The sequence below is a fragment of the Sapajus apella genome, unplaced genomic scaffold (assembly GCF_009761245.1).
Source record: "Sapajus apella isolate SASKATOON/1434 unplaced genomic scaffold, GSC_monkey_1.0 scaffold7, whole genome shotgun sequence".
NCBI lineage: Eukaryota > Metazoa > Chordata > Mammalia > Primates > Cebidae > Sapajus > Sapajus apella.
In genome coordinates this window covers 18,008,494-18,022,983 of record NW_022436947.1, presented here as the reverse complement: position 1 = coordinate 18,022,983, position 14,490 = coordinate 18,008,494, and the positions used below count along the sequence as shown (strand labels likewise).

Here is a 14,490-nt window from a genome sequence, read left to right as displayed (position 1 = left end):
AATTATAACTCCACACTTTTAAGCCATTACTCCATTTCCTGTGGTTTCAGTTGGATTCTTTAGAAGCCTGATCACATTCTGCTCTTTGATTCATTATACATAATGCAGAAAAACCTGCAAGTTAGCAAGTGTGTTGTTCTGTGTTTCTCCCCAACATAGAAGGGAAAATCCTCCTTTTGTGAAATTTCAGTGGCTATTGTATATATGATTCTTTATGATAACTACAAGTGGCATGAAAAATACTCTAATTACAAGCCGGATACCCTCAGATCAAAAGCTGGAACAGACATTCCCAGATGTGAGTAGCAAATATCATGTGTGGTTTTGGCTTGTATTTTTATTTATTTGCTTGTTTTTGCTTATGACTTTTAGGTAGAAAAAGATTATCCACCATTTTAGTCACATTGACACAAATTAATACTAGCATATTATTTAAGAATAGGTTTTATCTATGTCTAATTATATGAGAAAATGATTATACTATATATTGTTTCCCCTACCTGTACGTCATTGAAATTGTGTCTTCATCCCATGGTTCCAAAATTCTACATAAAGTGCTTTGGTTTTGGGTACTCAGTAACTCTCCCAGTCAAGAATCTCAAAGTCTCTAGTTCTAACAAATTTCTTGGGTTATTTTGTGGAAATCTTCTTCCTATTTTTTTCTCTCTTTCTGAAATACCTATTAGTTGACTGTAGAACATTTTGGATTGATGTTGTAATGTTCATATCTCTTTGTGAGTCAGTGTCTCATTGGCTCAATTTTTTGACAAAGTAAATCTCAATTTTCTATCAGGGAGGATAGAAAACAGCAGCAGGACTGGGAAAAGTATCTCAGAGGCCCGTAGATCCTTATACACTTTTCAAACCATCCTCCATATTTCAGCTCTGGCTTTTACTCTCTAGCTTTCAGAGTTATCTGCTGCCTCTGATTCCTGAGGTATGCCAGGATGCTATGGATAACCAGCTTGTTTCTTGTTGACTCTTCCTTTTGCCAGCCTATATGTTTCATTTTCACTACGTTTTTACTTGTACAAAGTCAGTGCCTCTCAAATATCCTCTTTCCATCTTCTAATGTGATAAACATGTCTTGCCTCTTCTTGTCCCTGTCATATAGTCTGTCTCTATGGGTTGGCATGTTTTTGTTATTATTGCAATTTTAGCAGAGATCTGAAATAAGAAATCCTGCATGTTTAACCTAGGAGAAAAATTTTAGGAATGTATGAAGATGGAAGAAGTGTTATTCACTGATAAGAATTTGAGAGTGTCTATCTGCTCATGAGAGATAAATCATGTTAAAACAAAACTGAGGAGCATTTAAGAGAAAGATAATTGCAATCAGGTGAATTCCATAGTTGTTGCTGTCTCATTGTTCTGTTCTAACTAGAAAGGTTATCTGGTTCTGGACATTTACCAGGAAGAAAAGTTTTAAAAGTTAATTGTCTCCAAATTTTTTACAATCCAGTTTTTAGGGGCATATTTGTTCTTAGCCATACTCTTGTAGCTCATGGCTTCAATCTGGCCACTAAGAGGTAGAGTTATTCTGGGTATCCTGTAGACATTTGGTTCTGTGTATTGAGATTTTTAATAGCAAACTAGACCTCACTGTATAGGTTCCCTAATTCTTCTACTGAGAGAACCTTGTGCATCAGACTGAGTCCACACCTTTTCATTTCCTCAGACTTTGTATGCTAGGATCTGGCTTATGTTTTCAAAATCACATTGAGTGTCCAGGGTCCAATCCAGAGACATAATTTTGTGTAGAAAAATTGCCAGTAAAGTTAGAAGCAAAGGACTATCTTCCTACAAGTTATCAAGAAGAGACGAGACAGTAATTTGTCTTGAGTAGTATAGAAATTTAACCTCTTGGAAGCCAAAGGGCTGAACATGACACCTCTCTCAACATTCTGTTAATTTGATGACCGAGGAAGGAAATAGAACAGCCATAAGCTTTGAATATTTCAAATAAGTCTATGAAAACCAGAAATAAGTGTTTTTAAATTAATATAGGAGTAATTAATTTTCATAGAATTCTGGGGGAAGACAATTTTCAATAACTCTACAAAGGCCAGGGCAATTACAAGAGATGAGGGCCTCACCAAACTGCTGCTTTCTATCAGCTGGATAGATAGAGCAAAGAAGTTGTCAACCAACATCTCATGATGTTCATATTTTTTTCTAAGATTAGACATAACATAATGTTATAAATGGTTATGTGAAATTTTCTCCAGACTTTTTCAATAAACATTTACTAAGTATCTTTAATGCTAGTATTATTTCTCATTCTCTTTTCTTGACAGCAATAGCATCATGATATACTGAAGTCCAAGGGCTATTCACATTCATCATGAAATGAGGTGAAGCCATAAGCAAACAAAACGTTTATTTCACTAGGAGACACTTTACATATTTTCATATATATTTTTCCTTACTAGTCTTCTAATACAATTTCATGAATTAAAAATTTTAATTTTTTTTGTATTATTTCTTTTAACATTCTGGAAAACCATAAAAGCTATGTTTCATGCTTGCAGCTTGTAACATTTCTTGAACTCTGAACTCACCTCATTTGTGTGGTATATTCATTACATAGCTAGCAAAATTTGCAACATTAAAATGACAGAGTGAAATGGAATATATCTAAAGATTGAATGTCTCTGTGCTCTTCTTTTGAACAGTCTAATCATTAAATATCTTACCTCACAACCATCTGCCAGGGCAAACCCTCCACCAAAAAGAATGGCTATATCCCAGGGCATGAATGACTGGAATTCTTTCCAAGTAATCAGTGGAGAGTAATCAAAGGCAACTGCAAGACAAAAACCCTAGAGTTACACATTGCTTAAAGTATTACAATATGACATTTGCTTCAGCATCCTAAATAGCCATTTTACAGGAAGTTTGTGATATTCCTATATTGTTTTTGAAGATGGGACTTAATCTGGAGTTTGAGTGATTTCCACCTGGATGAGGTGGAACATTATACTATATATATTAAAAAAAAGCTCCATAACTTAGAAAAATCCTTTGGGTAATATCATAGAAAATATTTCAATAAATTATAACATTGTTACTTATGGTACTCATTCATTCATTCCACTAACATCTTAGCCAACTGTGAATAGCACAGTGCATTAGACTATAACAATCTTTGCTATGCAAAATGTTGATAGTATTTCATTGGTTCCAAGAGCATCTTGTAGCATTTTAATTATTATCCATTAATATTTATTTGAACATTTTTATTAGTTTTTAAGTCATAAGAAGCATCATGATAGATTCACCAAGATTTTGGTTTAAAAGTAATTCAAGATTCGGATTACATAAAGTATTATTTGTGAGGTCCTTACAGTGCTTATGATTATCATAAAGATTTCTCTTTATATTTGCCTTCTGATTTCTCTATTGCTTTGTTGATAAGTAAGTTCATTTGAGGACATATTCTGCCCATTAACATGTGTATAACAGGCAGCCTTCTAGATAGTAAGATTTTAAGTTAACTGGTAAGTTTCTTTCCCATCACTTTCCCCCAAATCCAAACCAAATCCTTCCTCATTGAAGACTGAAATTATGTCATCAAGTTTCTCACTTTGATTAAGGTCATATATCTTGTTAAAGTGTAAACATCTCTAAAATGTATTTCTTATTTAAAATTTAACATATTATGTATTATTTGTCATTTTTAAGCCTTGTATGAATTAGTTTAGCAGAGAGAACTGGTTTTGAAGAGGGAGGGAAGAGAGAAAGGTGGGTAGGAACATCTCTTTCTAAGGGAGGGGGTTTAGATGTGGAAACCAGGGAAGCTAAGCCAAACATGGATTCTTCAGTACCTGCCACTGCCAGACCTTAAGGCTTTGACTGCAATGATCAGAGTCCTCATGGTCTCTAGGAATCAGTGCTCCTTACTTCATCAACTCCTTAACACACATTGAGATATTCTACTCTCAAGTGAAAAACAAAAGACATTTATTTCTATGCTGTTCTGGTCACATATGTCCTGGAAATCTGATACATTAGTCATTTATGGATTCTGACTCAAGAGTCAGGTGGGCCAACACAACTACATGAATCTCAGTTTTATCCCCATAAGAACAAACAAAACCACAAGTCAATTTTATTTCCAGACAATTAAAAATTATTTGCCCCACATTGACAAGATGGGAGTCTGATTACTCAAAGCATGCTGTATTATAAAGCAAAGACATGGATGAATCCTGTGTTTAAAAAGTGTGTGTGTGTGTTGAGAGGGTGGCATGCTCAGGCAAAGGTGCACTGTTCTTTGTCCATGTGTTGTAAATACAATAAATGCTGTCACAGAACACCTTTCATTTTTATTTTTAGAGACCAAGTCTCGCTCTGTTGCCCAGGGCAGTTGCACAATCATAGCTCACTGCTGCCTCCAACTCCTGAGCTCAAGTGATCCTCCTGCATTAGCCTCCAGAGTAGCTAGGATTACAGGTGTGTGCCACCACACCTGGCTAACTTTTTAATTTTTTGGTAGAGCTGGGGTCTCACCATGCTGCCTAGGTTTGTTTCAAACTACTGGCCTCAAGTGATCCTCCTGCCTCAGTCTCCCAAAGTGCTGTGATTGCAGGCATGAGCCACCACACTTGGCCCTTTCATTGCAATTGTGATCCTAGGTTATGGCTATGTGAGGTTGATTTAACTTTTGCTCCAGGACTACTTTGAGAATGTAAATACTCTTTCCTTTGAAATTCATCACCTTTGTAGATCTTCTGCATTTATTACCAATGTATCAAAATGAAGCAATGCCTTCCAAGTTCTTTTTGCTATGTTTTCCAACAGTAAGATTAATTTTGAAGTGGGTTTACCATGGGTCAAATAGTATCGCTTGTGGCAGAGCCCTAACCATGATACAAAAGGAAATCTACTTCCCACTTCGGCAAAGTAAGATGGTCCTTCTCACAGGTGAAAGACGTGCTGGCTTGAAGACAGCATTGCAGTTTGCAAATAGGGCATACTAAGCCAGAGATTGTGCCAGCATAGGCTTTCTTTTTGCTCTAGGTGCCAAGTGAAACCAATGGAATTTTACAATTTTTGCTCTGCTGTTAAATTTATGCAGAATTTTAAATGATACTCAACCAATTTCTCCTGTAGATGTAGTTTTAGTCACTCTCTTAGCTGGGATAAGAAAGAATAGCAGTCCTATAAGTAAAGCAACAGTTGAATCTGTAGCAAAACCAGGGTACCTGTAAAAGGGAAAAATACATGTATTAAAAATAGCATCAAGAACTTATTGGTTGCTAAAACACCAAAACCAATTTTGCGAATAACAGTAGTGTGTTATTATCAGTAGCAGGTGGTGTAAGTTATTTATTCTCAATCTGCCTTAAAAATATATGGATTCCCAATCAAATGACATAACACTAAAAACAATAATCTCAGACTGTATTCCTGTTGTTTCCATAGATCTCTTCTTATTTTCAATACCACATATACATATGCTGACATACTAGGCCAAGGTGGCAAATTTCCCTTTTGGATAAGCTTATAGATTTGTTAAACAATTTCTTCTTTGAATTATTTAATTTAATTATATTGATCAAGATTTGAAGTTGAAACATTGCTAGAGCAGGCAAAGCCCCATATAATTGATTTATAATATCCTTCTATTAAATTGTGGCAAGGCATGATGTTTCTGTGGTCCCCTAAAATTCTTCTATAAATTGTGAAAAGGAATTGATCTGTTTTCTAAGATATAACACCTGCTTCTGTGGTTTTAGGCTCTAACCATATCATACAAATGAAAGCAACCCACTTAATGCTTTGCACCCATGAAACTCAATCAAGAATATTAATTATTGGAGTGGTTTAGCCAATGTTCACAAATGATCACCATATAAATTAAGACTGATTTGGGAACAGATGGGGTCTCAGAATCATCAGATCATTCTAAAATAAGACAGGTTCCCAGAAGCTTCAACATTAAAGAACCTGGAGACCACATGTAACTGACATAGTTAATAATTAGAATTTAGTTTTAAAAGTCAGCAGTATTAACTAGTGTATTTCTGTAGTCTGAGAAGAAATATGTGCATGCTAAAGATTATTTTACTATCTTGTAACTCAGTAATGTGTACACACTACAGAAGCTTCTCTACTTCCACAATTTACTGGAAAAATCTAAAAAGCCAAAGAAATGCAATATCTTAATCTAGCAATTTTTAAAGCAGTCTACTTTCTGTAAGTATAGACACATTTTCTTTCATGATTGGTTAAAAATCTACCTTACTGTAATTTATCCTACAAACTTGACTGATATTTATAATTTTATTATTCCCTATTTCTCTTATTTCAGTTATGATTTTTGGTTGAATTTTTGGCAAATTGTGCCAGGCATCATGTAACCAGATTTTGTTTTATATGAAAAGACACATTGAATTCAGTCCAGGTACAAACAGATGGAATGAAAACATTAGGTGGTAGCTATAAATCTTGATATATCATGCTAGCTTTAGAAATTCTTAATGCCTAAAACTCTGCATAACAAACATATCCTATGAAATATGTATATTAAATTAAATCAAGGCATAAATACTAAATAATTTATTTTCAAAGGACTTTAAAAACTATTATCATATTATAACTTATCAGGAATGCAGTTAGGTTATTTCAGTATTAGAAGATGTTAATCTTATACAAATTTTATTTGTTTTGGGTTTGCCAATTAGATTTATATTTTAAAATTTCATCTTCTCTCAAACCTTTGTTCCTTTCCTATTGTTTTGTCTCAGAATTCTAGGTGGCATGAGCGCCTGCTCATAACCAATACACACTGCTTTCCTGCTACAAACAAAGCATCTCCTATTTTCTCCAGTAAGAAACATAAATTAGAAGCCAATTATATTGAATTTCCTATTGGGATTTCTGCCTGGGCTTTATTAACTATCGTCTGATTTCATTTAAGTCTTTCACACTGGTGTTTAGATAAAGACTCTCCTTGTCTAGATGACAGAAATTGGATTTTAAAAAGGGGAATAATTATTTTTTAGGTTGGCCTAGATCCTACCACAAAGCCACAAAGTACTAATGAACTATTACATAATAACTTGCTTTAAATAATTAAATGCCTAAACCTCTCAAAGTGGAAAGTTTTCTTTCTAAGGGAATTGAAAAGTTTATAAAAATGAAACTGATCCTTTAAAACATACCACCATATTGCATTGCTTGACTTGTATGGTCATTAGGAATTTGGATTCAGACTTTGCACCCTTTATAAACATTGGCAATGCCTATAAACCAGAAGGTTCTGATTCAGGGGGGAAGAATTTCTTTATTCTATGTGGGCAAAAACCATATGACCTAAACAATTTTGGTTTTTTACCCAAAAATCCAAAAAAGAAAAAATGAAGAATTTTTGCTGGGGGATGTGAGACAGGAAGTCCAAGTAAGATGTGCTGAGTTTAGAAATTAGAGTAGTTCAGTGAAAGATAGATTGGGAACACAAATCTTACAACCAAATTATTTATATTGACATGTAGGATGATCCTTAATTTAGAAAATTATGCCATACTCTTCCCCCTCACTTCACACGACTCAGCAATTGACTGCTGGTGTATAAGACACTGAGACATAAAATTAACTCTGACCCAGCTTCTAGCGTCAGCTTTTAAAATCAGTCTTATTATTTCTTCTGAAATTCCTCATCTGTGAAATGGAGGCTGGCCTGAACTTTTAGTGAATTAGTGTAAAAATGTAAATAAATCAAGGAAAAAAAACAAGATATTGAACCAAATAAATGGTCCTCCATAGAATTAAAAAACAAAGTTGGTAAAGATCACATAATATGAATTTACATCAGATTATTAAAAGGCATTGAAAGGTATTTACTTCACATAATAACACTTCCTATAGGGAGAAGGCCAGCACTATTCCAAATGCTATCATTGTCTCCATTTTATAGATGAAGACACTGAGAATTAAGTGACTTGCCTAAAGTAAGTGGATGAGTCAGGAATGGAACCCAAGCAATGTGGCTCTGAAATCTATGCTCCCAACCACCACAGAGCACAGCTTTTCTGTATGTTCCTTTTTTTCTTTCTTCTTTTTCTTTTTCGAGATGGAGTCTCACTCCATCTCCAGGCCTGGAGTGCAGTGAGGCCATCTTGGCTTACTGCAACATCTGCATCCCAGGTTCAAATGATTCTCCTGCTTCAGCCTCCCAAGTAGCTGAGACTGCAGGCATGTACCAGCATGCTCAGCTAATATTTATATTTTTAGTAGAGATGGGGGTTTCACCATGTTGACCAGGATGGTCTTGATCTCTTGACCTTGTGATCTGCCCACCTTGGCCTCCCAAAGTGCTGGGATTATAGGTGTGAGCCACCATGCCCAGCCTCTGCCTATTGTATTTCTAATTTGCAGGGATGGGAATAATTTTATCTAATGGACTTTGCCTTTTAGTAACAGAGTAGTATGGTTATTCTTTCTGTGCTCTTATCCTAGATTTAATTCCTTATAATTTTTTTCTGAAAAGATTAGAATTTAAAATATCTTTTCGAGAGAAAGAAAAGTATCTCATCCTATCTTTCAGAATTACAAGAACCACATAGGAGAGAAGCAGAGTATAAAACAGGAAGAGCTGACAAACATAACATGCAAAGCTTACTCTGAAAAAAGTGCAGACCAACCAGAAACAAATCCAGGATCTCTGCTAAACCATAGCAGAGCCATTGCAATGAAGAGGACCAAGGTCACAACTTCTTGATACCTGTGGAAAAATTCCAGTGGCATTATTTCTCATTTTCTTAGTCAGGACATTTGTAGAAACTCCTTGAGCTATTGTCAGGAGTGATCTCAGCAGAACATTAAATACTGTAAGAACTGGATGTGTCAATAATTCGAGAGCATCAGTGCAGTTTGAAAAAACCCTTACGCCTTTGTGGGATCTCGCAGCTTCTTTTCATTTTACCTGGCAAATTTTAGTTAGACAAGAGTATGTGTTTTATCATGTTGGGTTATAATCTATAATCTACATAGCTTAGCAAATTTGGGGCCCTAATCAAGTATTATAAATATCTTGCAAGCTACTATGTATTTATTTGCTTTTCAATAGCTATGTGCAGTATAAGCAGCATTTCTCTCTCTCTCTCTCTCTCTCTCTCTCTCTCTCTCTCTCTCTCTCCCCACCCCGTGTGTGTGTGTGTGTGGGTGTGCATGCATGTATGTGTATGTCTTACCTTATTGGCCCAAGTTTTTGGTATTCTTTCTTAATCACCTCAGCATAAGCTTTTTGTTGGACTGTTTTGGTTTTGCCACATTTGAACATCTCCTTAAAACTGCAAAGAATAATTAAGCCTTGTAAGCAAGGAATTCTTTTACTTCACCTCCCTGTAAGGAAGACATTTTTGTAAAACATCTTCATCTTCATGCAATGTGAATCTCCCTGTTAGACAGATACCTATGCTTCACCTCTACCTCCATCTCTGTTTTTGAATGTCTTCCCTCTTCTCTGTTTTTGCCTGGTTTGCTCACTTTTCCATGTTCTATTTTCATTGCATATTTTCCATGACATCCTTTACCAATCTCTTTCTTTTTCCAAGTTATTTTGCACCATTGGGATTTTGCCATGTGCCACTTATCTCTAACACTTTATTATGTACTAGATCTTTATGTATTAAAAATGTACTTATTGTGTATCTTGGTTGTTAATTGTTCCACACATGTAAGTTATAGCCCACTCATTAAATTATTTGAGGGCAGGGACAGTGATGATACCACAGATGTTTTCTTTGGTCTGCTATCTCTGAACACTGGCATACACAGCAAATCCTTGACCCATCAATCCAGTAGTACCTTTGGCAAATGTATGAGACAGTATGAGACAGTTGGGGCCAGATCCATCAGTTTTCACAAATATCACATGTTCTCACTCATAAGTGGGGGCTGAACAATGAGAACACATGGATCCAAGGAGAAGAACAACACACACTGGGGCCTGTCGGAGGTGCAGAGGGAGGGAGAGCATCAGGATAAACAGCTAATTCATGCAGGGATTAATACCTAGGTGATGGGTTGATAGGTTCAGCAAGCCATCATGGCACACGTTTGCCTAGGTAACAAACCTGCACATCCTGCACATGTATCATGAAACTTAAAACAAAATTTTAAAAAGAAGTAAACACACTTTATCACATTTTTTTCTTTAAATTTCTTTACCCCTATGTCCCAATGCACCCTCCAAATAATCTAGTTTATTCTGATAGTAACTGCCACTTTTTATTGTTTTCGGCTGCTTTAGTGACCTCTTTCCTCAATGACTAATTTTCTGTCCTGAAGTCCAGTGTCTTCAAACTGAATATTTTGTGAAACACTGCTCTAGATGCGGATTTAAAAAAAATTTTTCCAGAGGAAGAAATAAATGGGAAAATGGCTAGATTCTTATGGATTATCTCTTGGAATGTTTATGAGTAGCTCAGTTAGTTTATGTTTTGTGTGAGTATAGAAGGAAAGGACATTTTCTTCTGTAAAATATCTGGGGCAAGCCTCAACATTCATAATCACCTCATACATACACCTCAATGACTGCATATGACTGAATGGACAGTGCTACATTTATGATCAGTGAGGAAAAAATTGCTTTCTATAATCTCAATCGAATTACTGACTAGTGCCAGACTCAAACTTTTACCCCTGGTCATGACATAAATACTACTATTATAAGAAACTAATTTATGGGCTACCTACAGAAAAACCTGTAGAAGAGAAAATCATAAAGAAAGAGATGAGCCTCCTTAGAAACAATTTTCCACCCAGTACGTTGCATTTGTATTTTATCATTTTGATTGCAGACAATAAATAGTCAAGTGAAAAGCCAAATTGGCTTGGCTACAAATGAAAGTTAATGCCTTCACAAAGGAACTGACAAAGCCGGTGACAATGCATCAAACTCTCCATTTAAGTAAGTTCAGTGGCACTGACAGATGAGCTCCTCTTCTCAGGTATGTTGGGGTCATTTATAATGGGTGAGTTAACTGTGTTAACAGCCAACATGCTAATCGGAATGTATGCTAGTCTGCCAGGGGAGTGACTGCTAATTTCTGTCTGTCAATCTAAAATCTCTAGAGGTGAACAAGCTGGCAGATGGAAAAGGACACTGAAAAATTAGCTGGAACATGAAGCTGTGCAGTGTCTAACCAAGAGTGGACACCAAGGGAACTGTTTAAACATGCCACTGATCGTGATTGATGGACTTTGCCTAGTGTATACACTTCATGGGATTTTTTTTTTAATCGAAAGCATATTTCAATGTACTTGCCTTTTATCTTCTTAATTTCTCCTTTTTAAGTGGTGTGCCATTTTAAAATAATGACAATGGTTGCATATATATTTTATAAAGTCATTGAATGTAGCAATGAAGAACCTGTGACTCTGTTGACTTGGGTTTGCCATCCCCTGTATCCTGCACTGCTACCTGCACAATTGAATAACCCCCAAGCCTTGGATTTCCTGAAAGGGGCACTTAGTATGCAGCTGGCCTCTCCCTACTGATGCCCACCTGCTGAAGTCAGTGACATTCTACACATTTGCTTCAGCAGGAGGACTGCCACACGCTGCTCCCACAATCTGGATAGAATTATTTTTTTAATCATCAGTACCATTTTGTCACTACTAATGAAATCATGCCAGTTCTAGAGAAAAAGCAGAAAGAGGAATCAAGAGGGAAGAATGTCAGTCCCCATATTACTAGTCTTAGACACTGTGGCCACAGGCATGAAACCACATCTAATTTCAACATTTTGCCTGCCTGCCTTCTTTCTTTCCTTCTCTTTCCCTTCCTTCCTTTCTTCCTTCTTTCTTTTCTTCCTTCCTTCTTTTCCTTCCTTCCTTCTTCCTTTCCTTCCCTCCTTTTTCCTTTCCTTCCCTTTCCCTCCCTCCCTCCCTCCTTCCTTCCTTCCTTCCTTCCTTCCTTCCTTCCTTCCTTCCTTCCTTTCTTTCTTTCTTTCTTTCTTTCTTTCTTTCTTTTTCTTTCTTTCTCTCTCTTTCTTTCTCTCTTTCTTTTCTTTTCTTTTCTTTTCTTTCTCTTTCTTTTTTCCTTTCTTTCTCTCTTTCTCTTTCTTTCTTTCTTTCCTTCATTTCTCCCTACCGTTTGAGACAGAGTTTTGCTCTTGTCACCCAGGCTGAAGTGCAGTGTTGCAATCTTAGCTCACTGCAACCTCCACCTCCAAGGTTCAACCAATTCTCCTGCCTCAGCCTCCTGAGTAGCTGGGATTACAGGTGCCTACCACCATGCCCAGCTAATTTTTGTATTTTTAGTAGAGAAGGGGTTTCACCATGTTGGCCAGGCTGTTCTCAAGCTGCTGACCTCAGGAGATCCACCTGCTTTGGCCTCCCAAAGCGTTTTACTTTTCAAAGGAAGTACACATAGCTGGCTTCAGCCTCTCTGGTTGGTGAATAACATGCTGTTTTATTCATAGGTACTTGACATTATTTAAATAAAACCCCACAAAAATAAATTTGAGTTGTTTTGTTTTTCAGGAAAAAAAAATATACTCAAGATTTGATATACAGTGACTTCATCTTCCTTTTCGGAGAATTGTTAGATAAGTAGAAATTACAGGCTGCATTTTAGATTTTTCTCCGGAACGCTTCATAATTGTAAATGCTGGTTGTTGTCTAAGTAAAGTAACTCATTGGTACTTATTAACTACCCGCTTTGATCCCAGTCAAGATAATATGTTGAAGTTATCTTTGAATACATATATTTGACATTTTAGTGGCATCAGTAGGTCTTTATTAATCAACAATTTTTTTTTTTTTACTTTTACATCAATGTATTTGACTTAGGCCCAGATGTGTTATAATTATAGCCTTGGAAGGGATTTTACTGATTTTCTGGGTAAATTCTATCATCTTACAGTTGGAGACACCAAAACTGAGAATGGCTCTGGACTTGCAGTGATCCCTTATCTGGCCTCTGAAAAGCCACAGTTTTATTCCTGGTCTAGTAATTCCTAAAGCAATATTCTTTCCACAGAGAACATCCTCAGATCTTTATTGTACTTTGTATATTGAAAAGGATGTCAATTTTGGTTCTAGTATGATGCAGGAAGCCCTATATGTCACAGTTTAAGCAGCTTGATAACCCAGGGAAATCCCCACATTAAACCAAGTGGAAGGACAAACCTTAAAATTCCCCTTTAACAAATTGGACATTAGATTGAGTTCTTTATGCCTTTCAATATCTTATCACCTTAGGACTTAAAGAACACCGAGATGATTTGTCTTTCTGTCCGTTCTTCCTTCCTTCCTTTTTGCTTCCTTCCCTCCTTTCTTCCTTTTTTTTCTTTCCTTTCTTTTCCTTCCTTTCTCTCTCTCTCCCTCCCTCCCTTTCTCCCTCTCTCCCTGCTTTCCTTCCTTTCTTCCCTCCTTTCTTTGGAGTCTTGCTCAGTCACCCAGACTAAAGTACAGTGGTATGATCTCATCTCACTGCAACCTCTGCCTCCCAGGTTTAAGCAATTCCCCTGCCTCAGCCTCCCGAGTAGCTGGGATTACAGGCATCTGCTACTGCACCCGGCTAATTTTTGTATTTGTTTTTGTAGTAGAGATGGGGTTTCACCATGTTGGCCAGGATGATCTCGATCTCCTGACCTTGTGATTCCCCCACCTTGGCCTCCCAAAGTGCTGGGATTGCAGGCGTGAGCCACCACACCCAGCCCTAATCTTTATTTTTATTTATTTTATTTTTTGAGACAGCTCTCACTCTGTCACCCAGGCTGTAATGCAGTGGTGTGATCTCAGCTCACTGCAGCCTCTGTCCCGCAGGCTCAAGCAATCCTTCCACCTCAGCCCCTTCAGTAGCTGAGACCAGAGGTGCACACCACCATGCCTGGATGGTCCTTTTGGGGGGAGGTTTTTGTTTTGTTGTTTTTGTTTTATTTTGTTGTTGCTGTTGTTGTTTTTTGGTAGAGACAGAGTTTGGCCATGTTGTCCAGGCTGGAGAGAATTGCTCAAGCAATCCTCCCACCTCTCACTTTCAAAGTGCTGTGATGACAGGCATGAGCCACTGTATATGGCCTCTTTCTAATCTTTAATTAACTCTTCCACAGCCAATATTGTTTAAATGAGATTCAAGTTTATCCTTAAATTTGTGTGTATTAATTTTGTAAGTAACAAAAATGCAGAACGGTAGCCTGCATGGCATAGGAGAAGGAGCACTGGATAAGGAGCTAAGAACTGGGAACCTAGATACCTTTATTTATGCTATGATCATAAAATATTTACTTACTTGAATCCTAGGAAAAGCCACTGAAGCCAGATCCAGGATAAGAGTAGAATGGTAAGAGCAGCTGGGAAGGAAAACATAAACCATGATCCAAAGTTGAGGCAACGACAATCAGGGTAGCGTCTGTGTGAAAATATGGAGACATATTCAGGGAAGGAGAGTCAGGTGGAATGCTTTGTGACAGTCACAGAGAGGCAGCAGTCCACCTCTTTCCTGTGTTGTTGTCCAAGAAGGAAGTCCTGGAATAT

At 36.9% G+C, this 14,490-nt stretch overlaps 1 protein-coding gene across 2 annotated transcripts in view; it reads right to left on the bottom strand.

Annotated features, from left to right (window-relative positions):
* Positions 1-14,490, bottom strand: part of SLC13A1 (solute carrier family 13 member 1) — a 99,671-nt gene that overhangs the window by 8,407 nt on the left and 76,774 nt on the right. The window contains exons 8-12 of one of the 2 annotated variants that reach the window (XM_032276125.1): positions 14,246-14,365; positions 9,198-9,296; positions 8,627-8,728; positions 5,101-5,207; positions 2,697-2,806 (exon numbers count right to left, since the gene is read on the bottom strand). In XM_032276125.1, coding sequence (XP_032132016.1) covers positions 2,697-2,806; positions 5,101-5,207; positions 8,627-8,728; positions 9,198-9,296; positions 14,246-14,365 — 538 coding nt within the window. The remainder of the gene's footprint in view (positions 1-2,696; positions 2,807-5,100; positions 5,208-8,626; positions 8,729-9,197; positions 9,297-14,245; positions 14,366-14,490) is intronic. The other variant, XM_032276126.1, reaches the window with a different exon arrangement.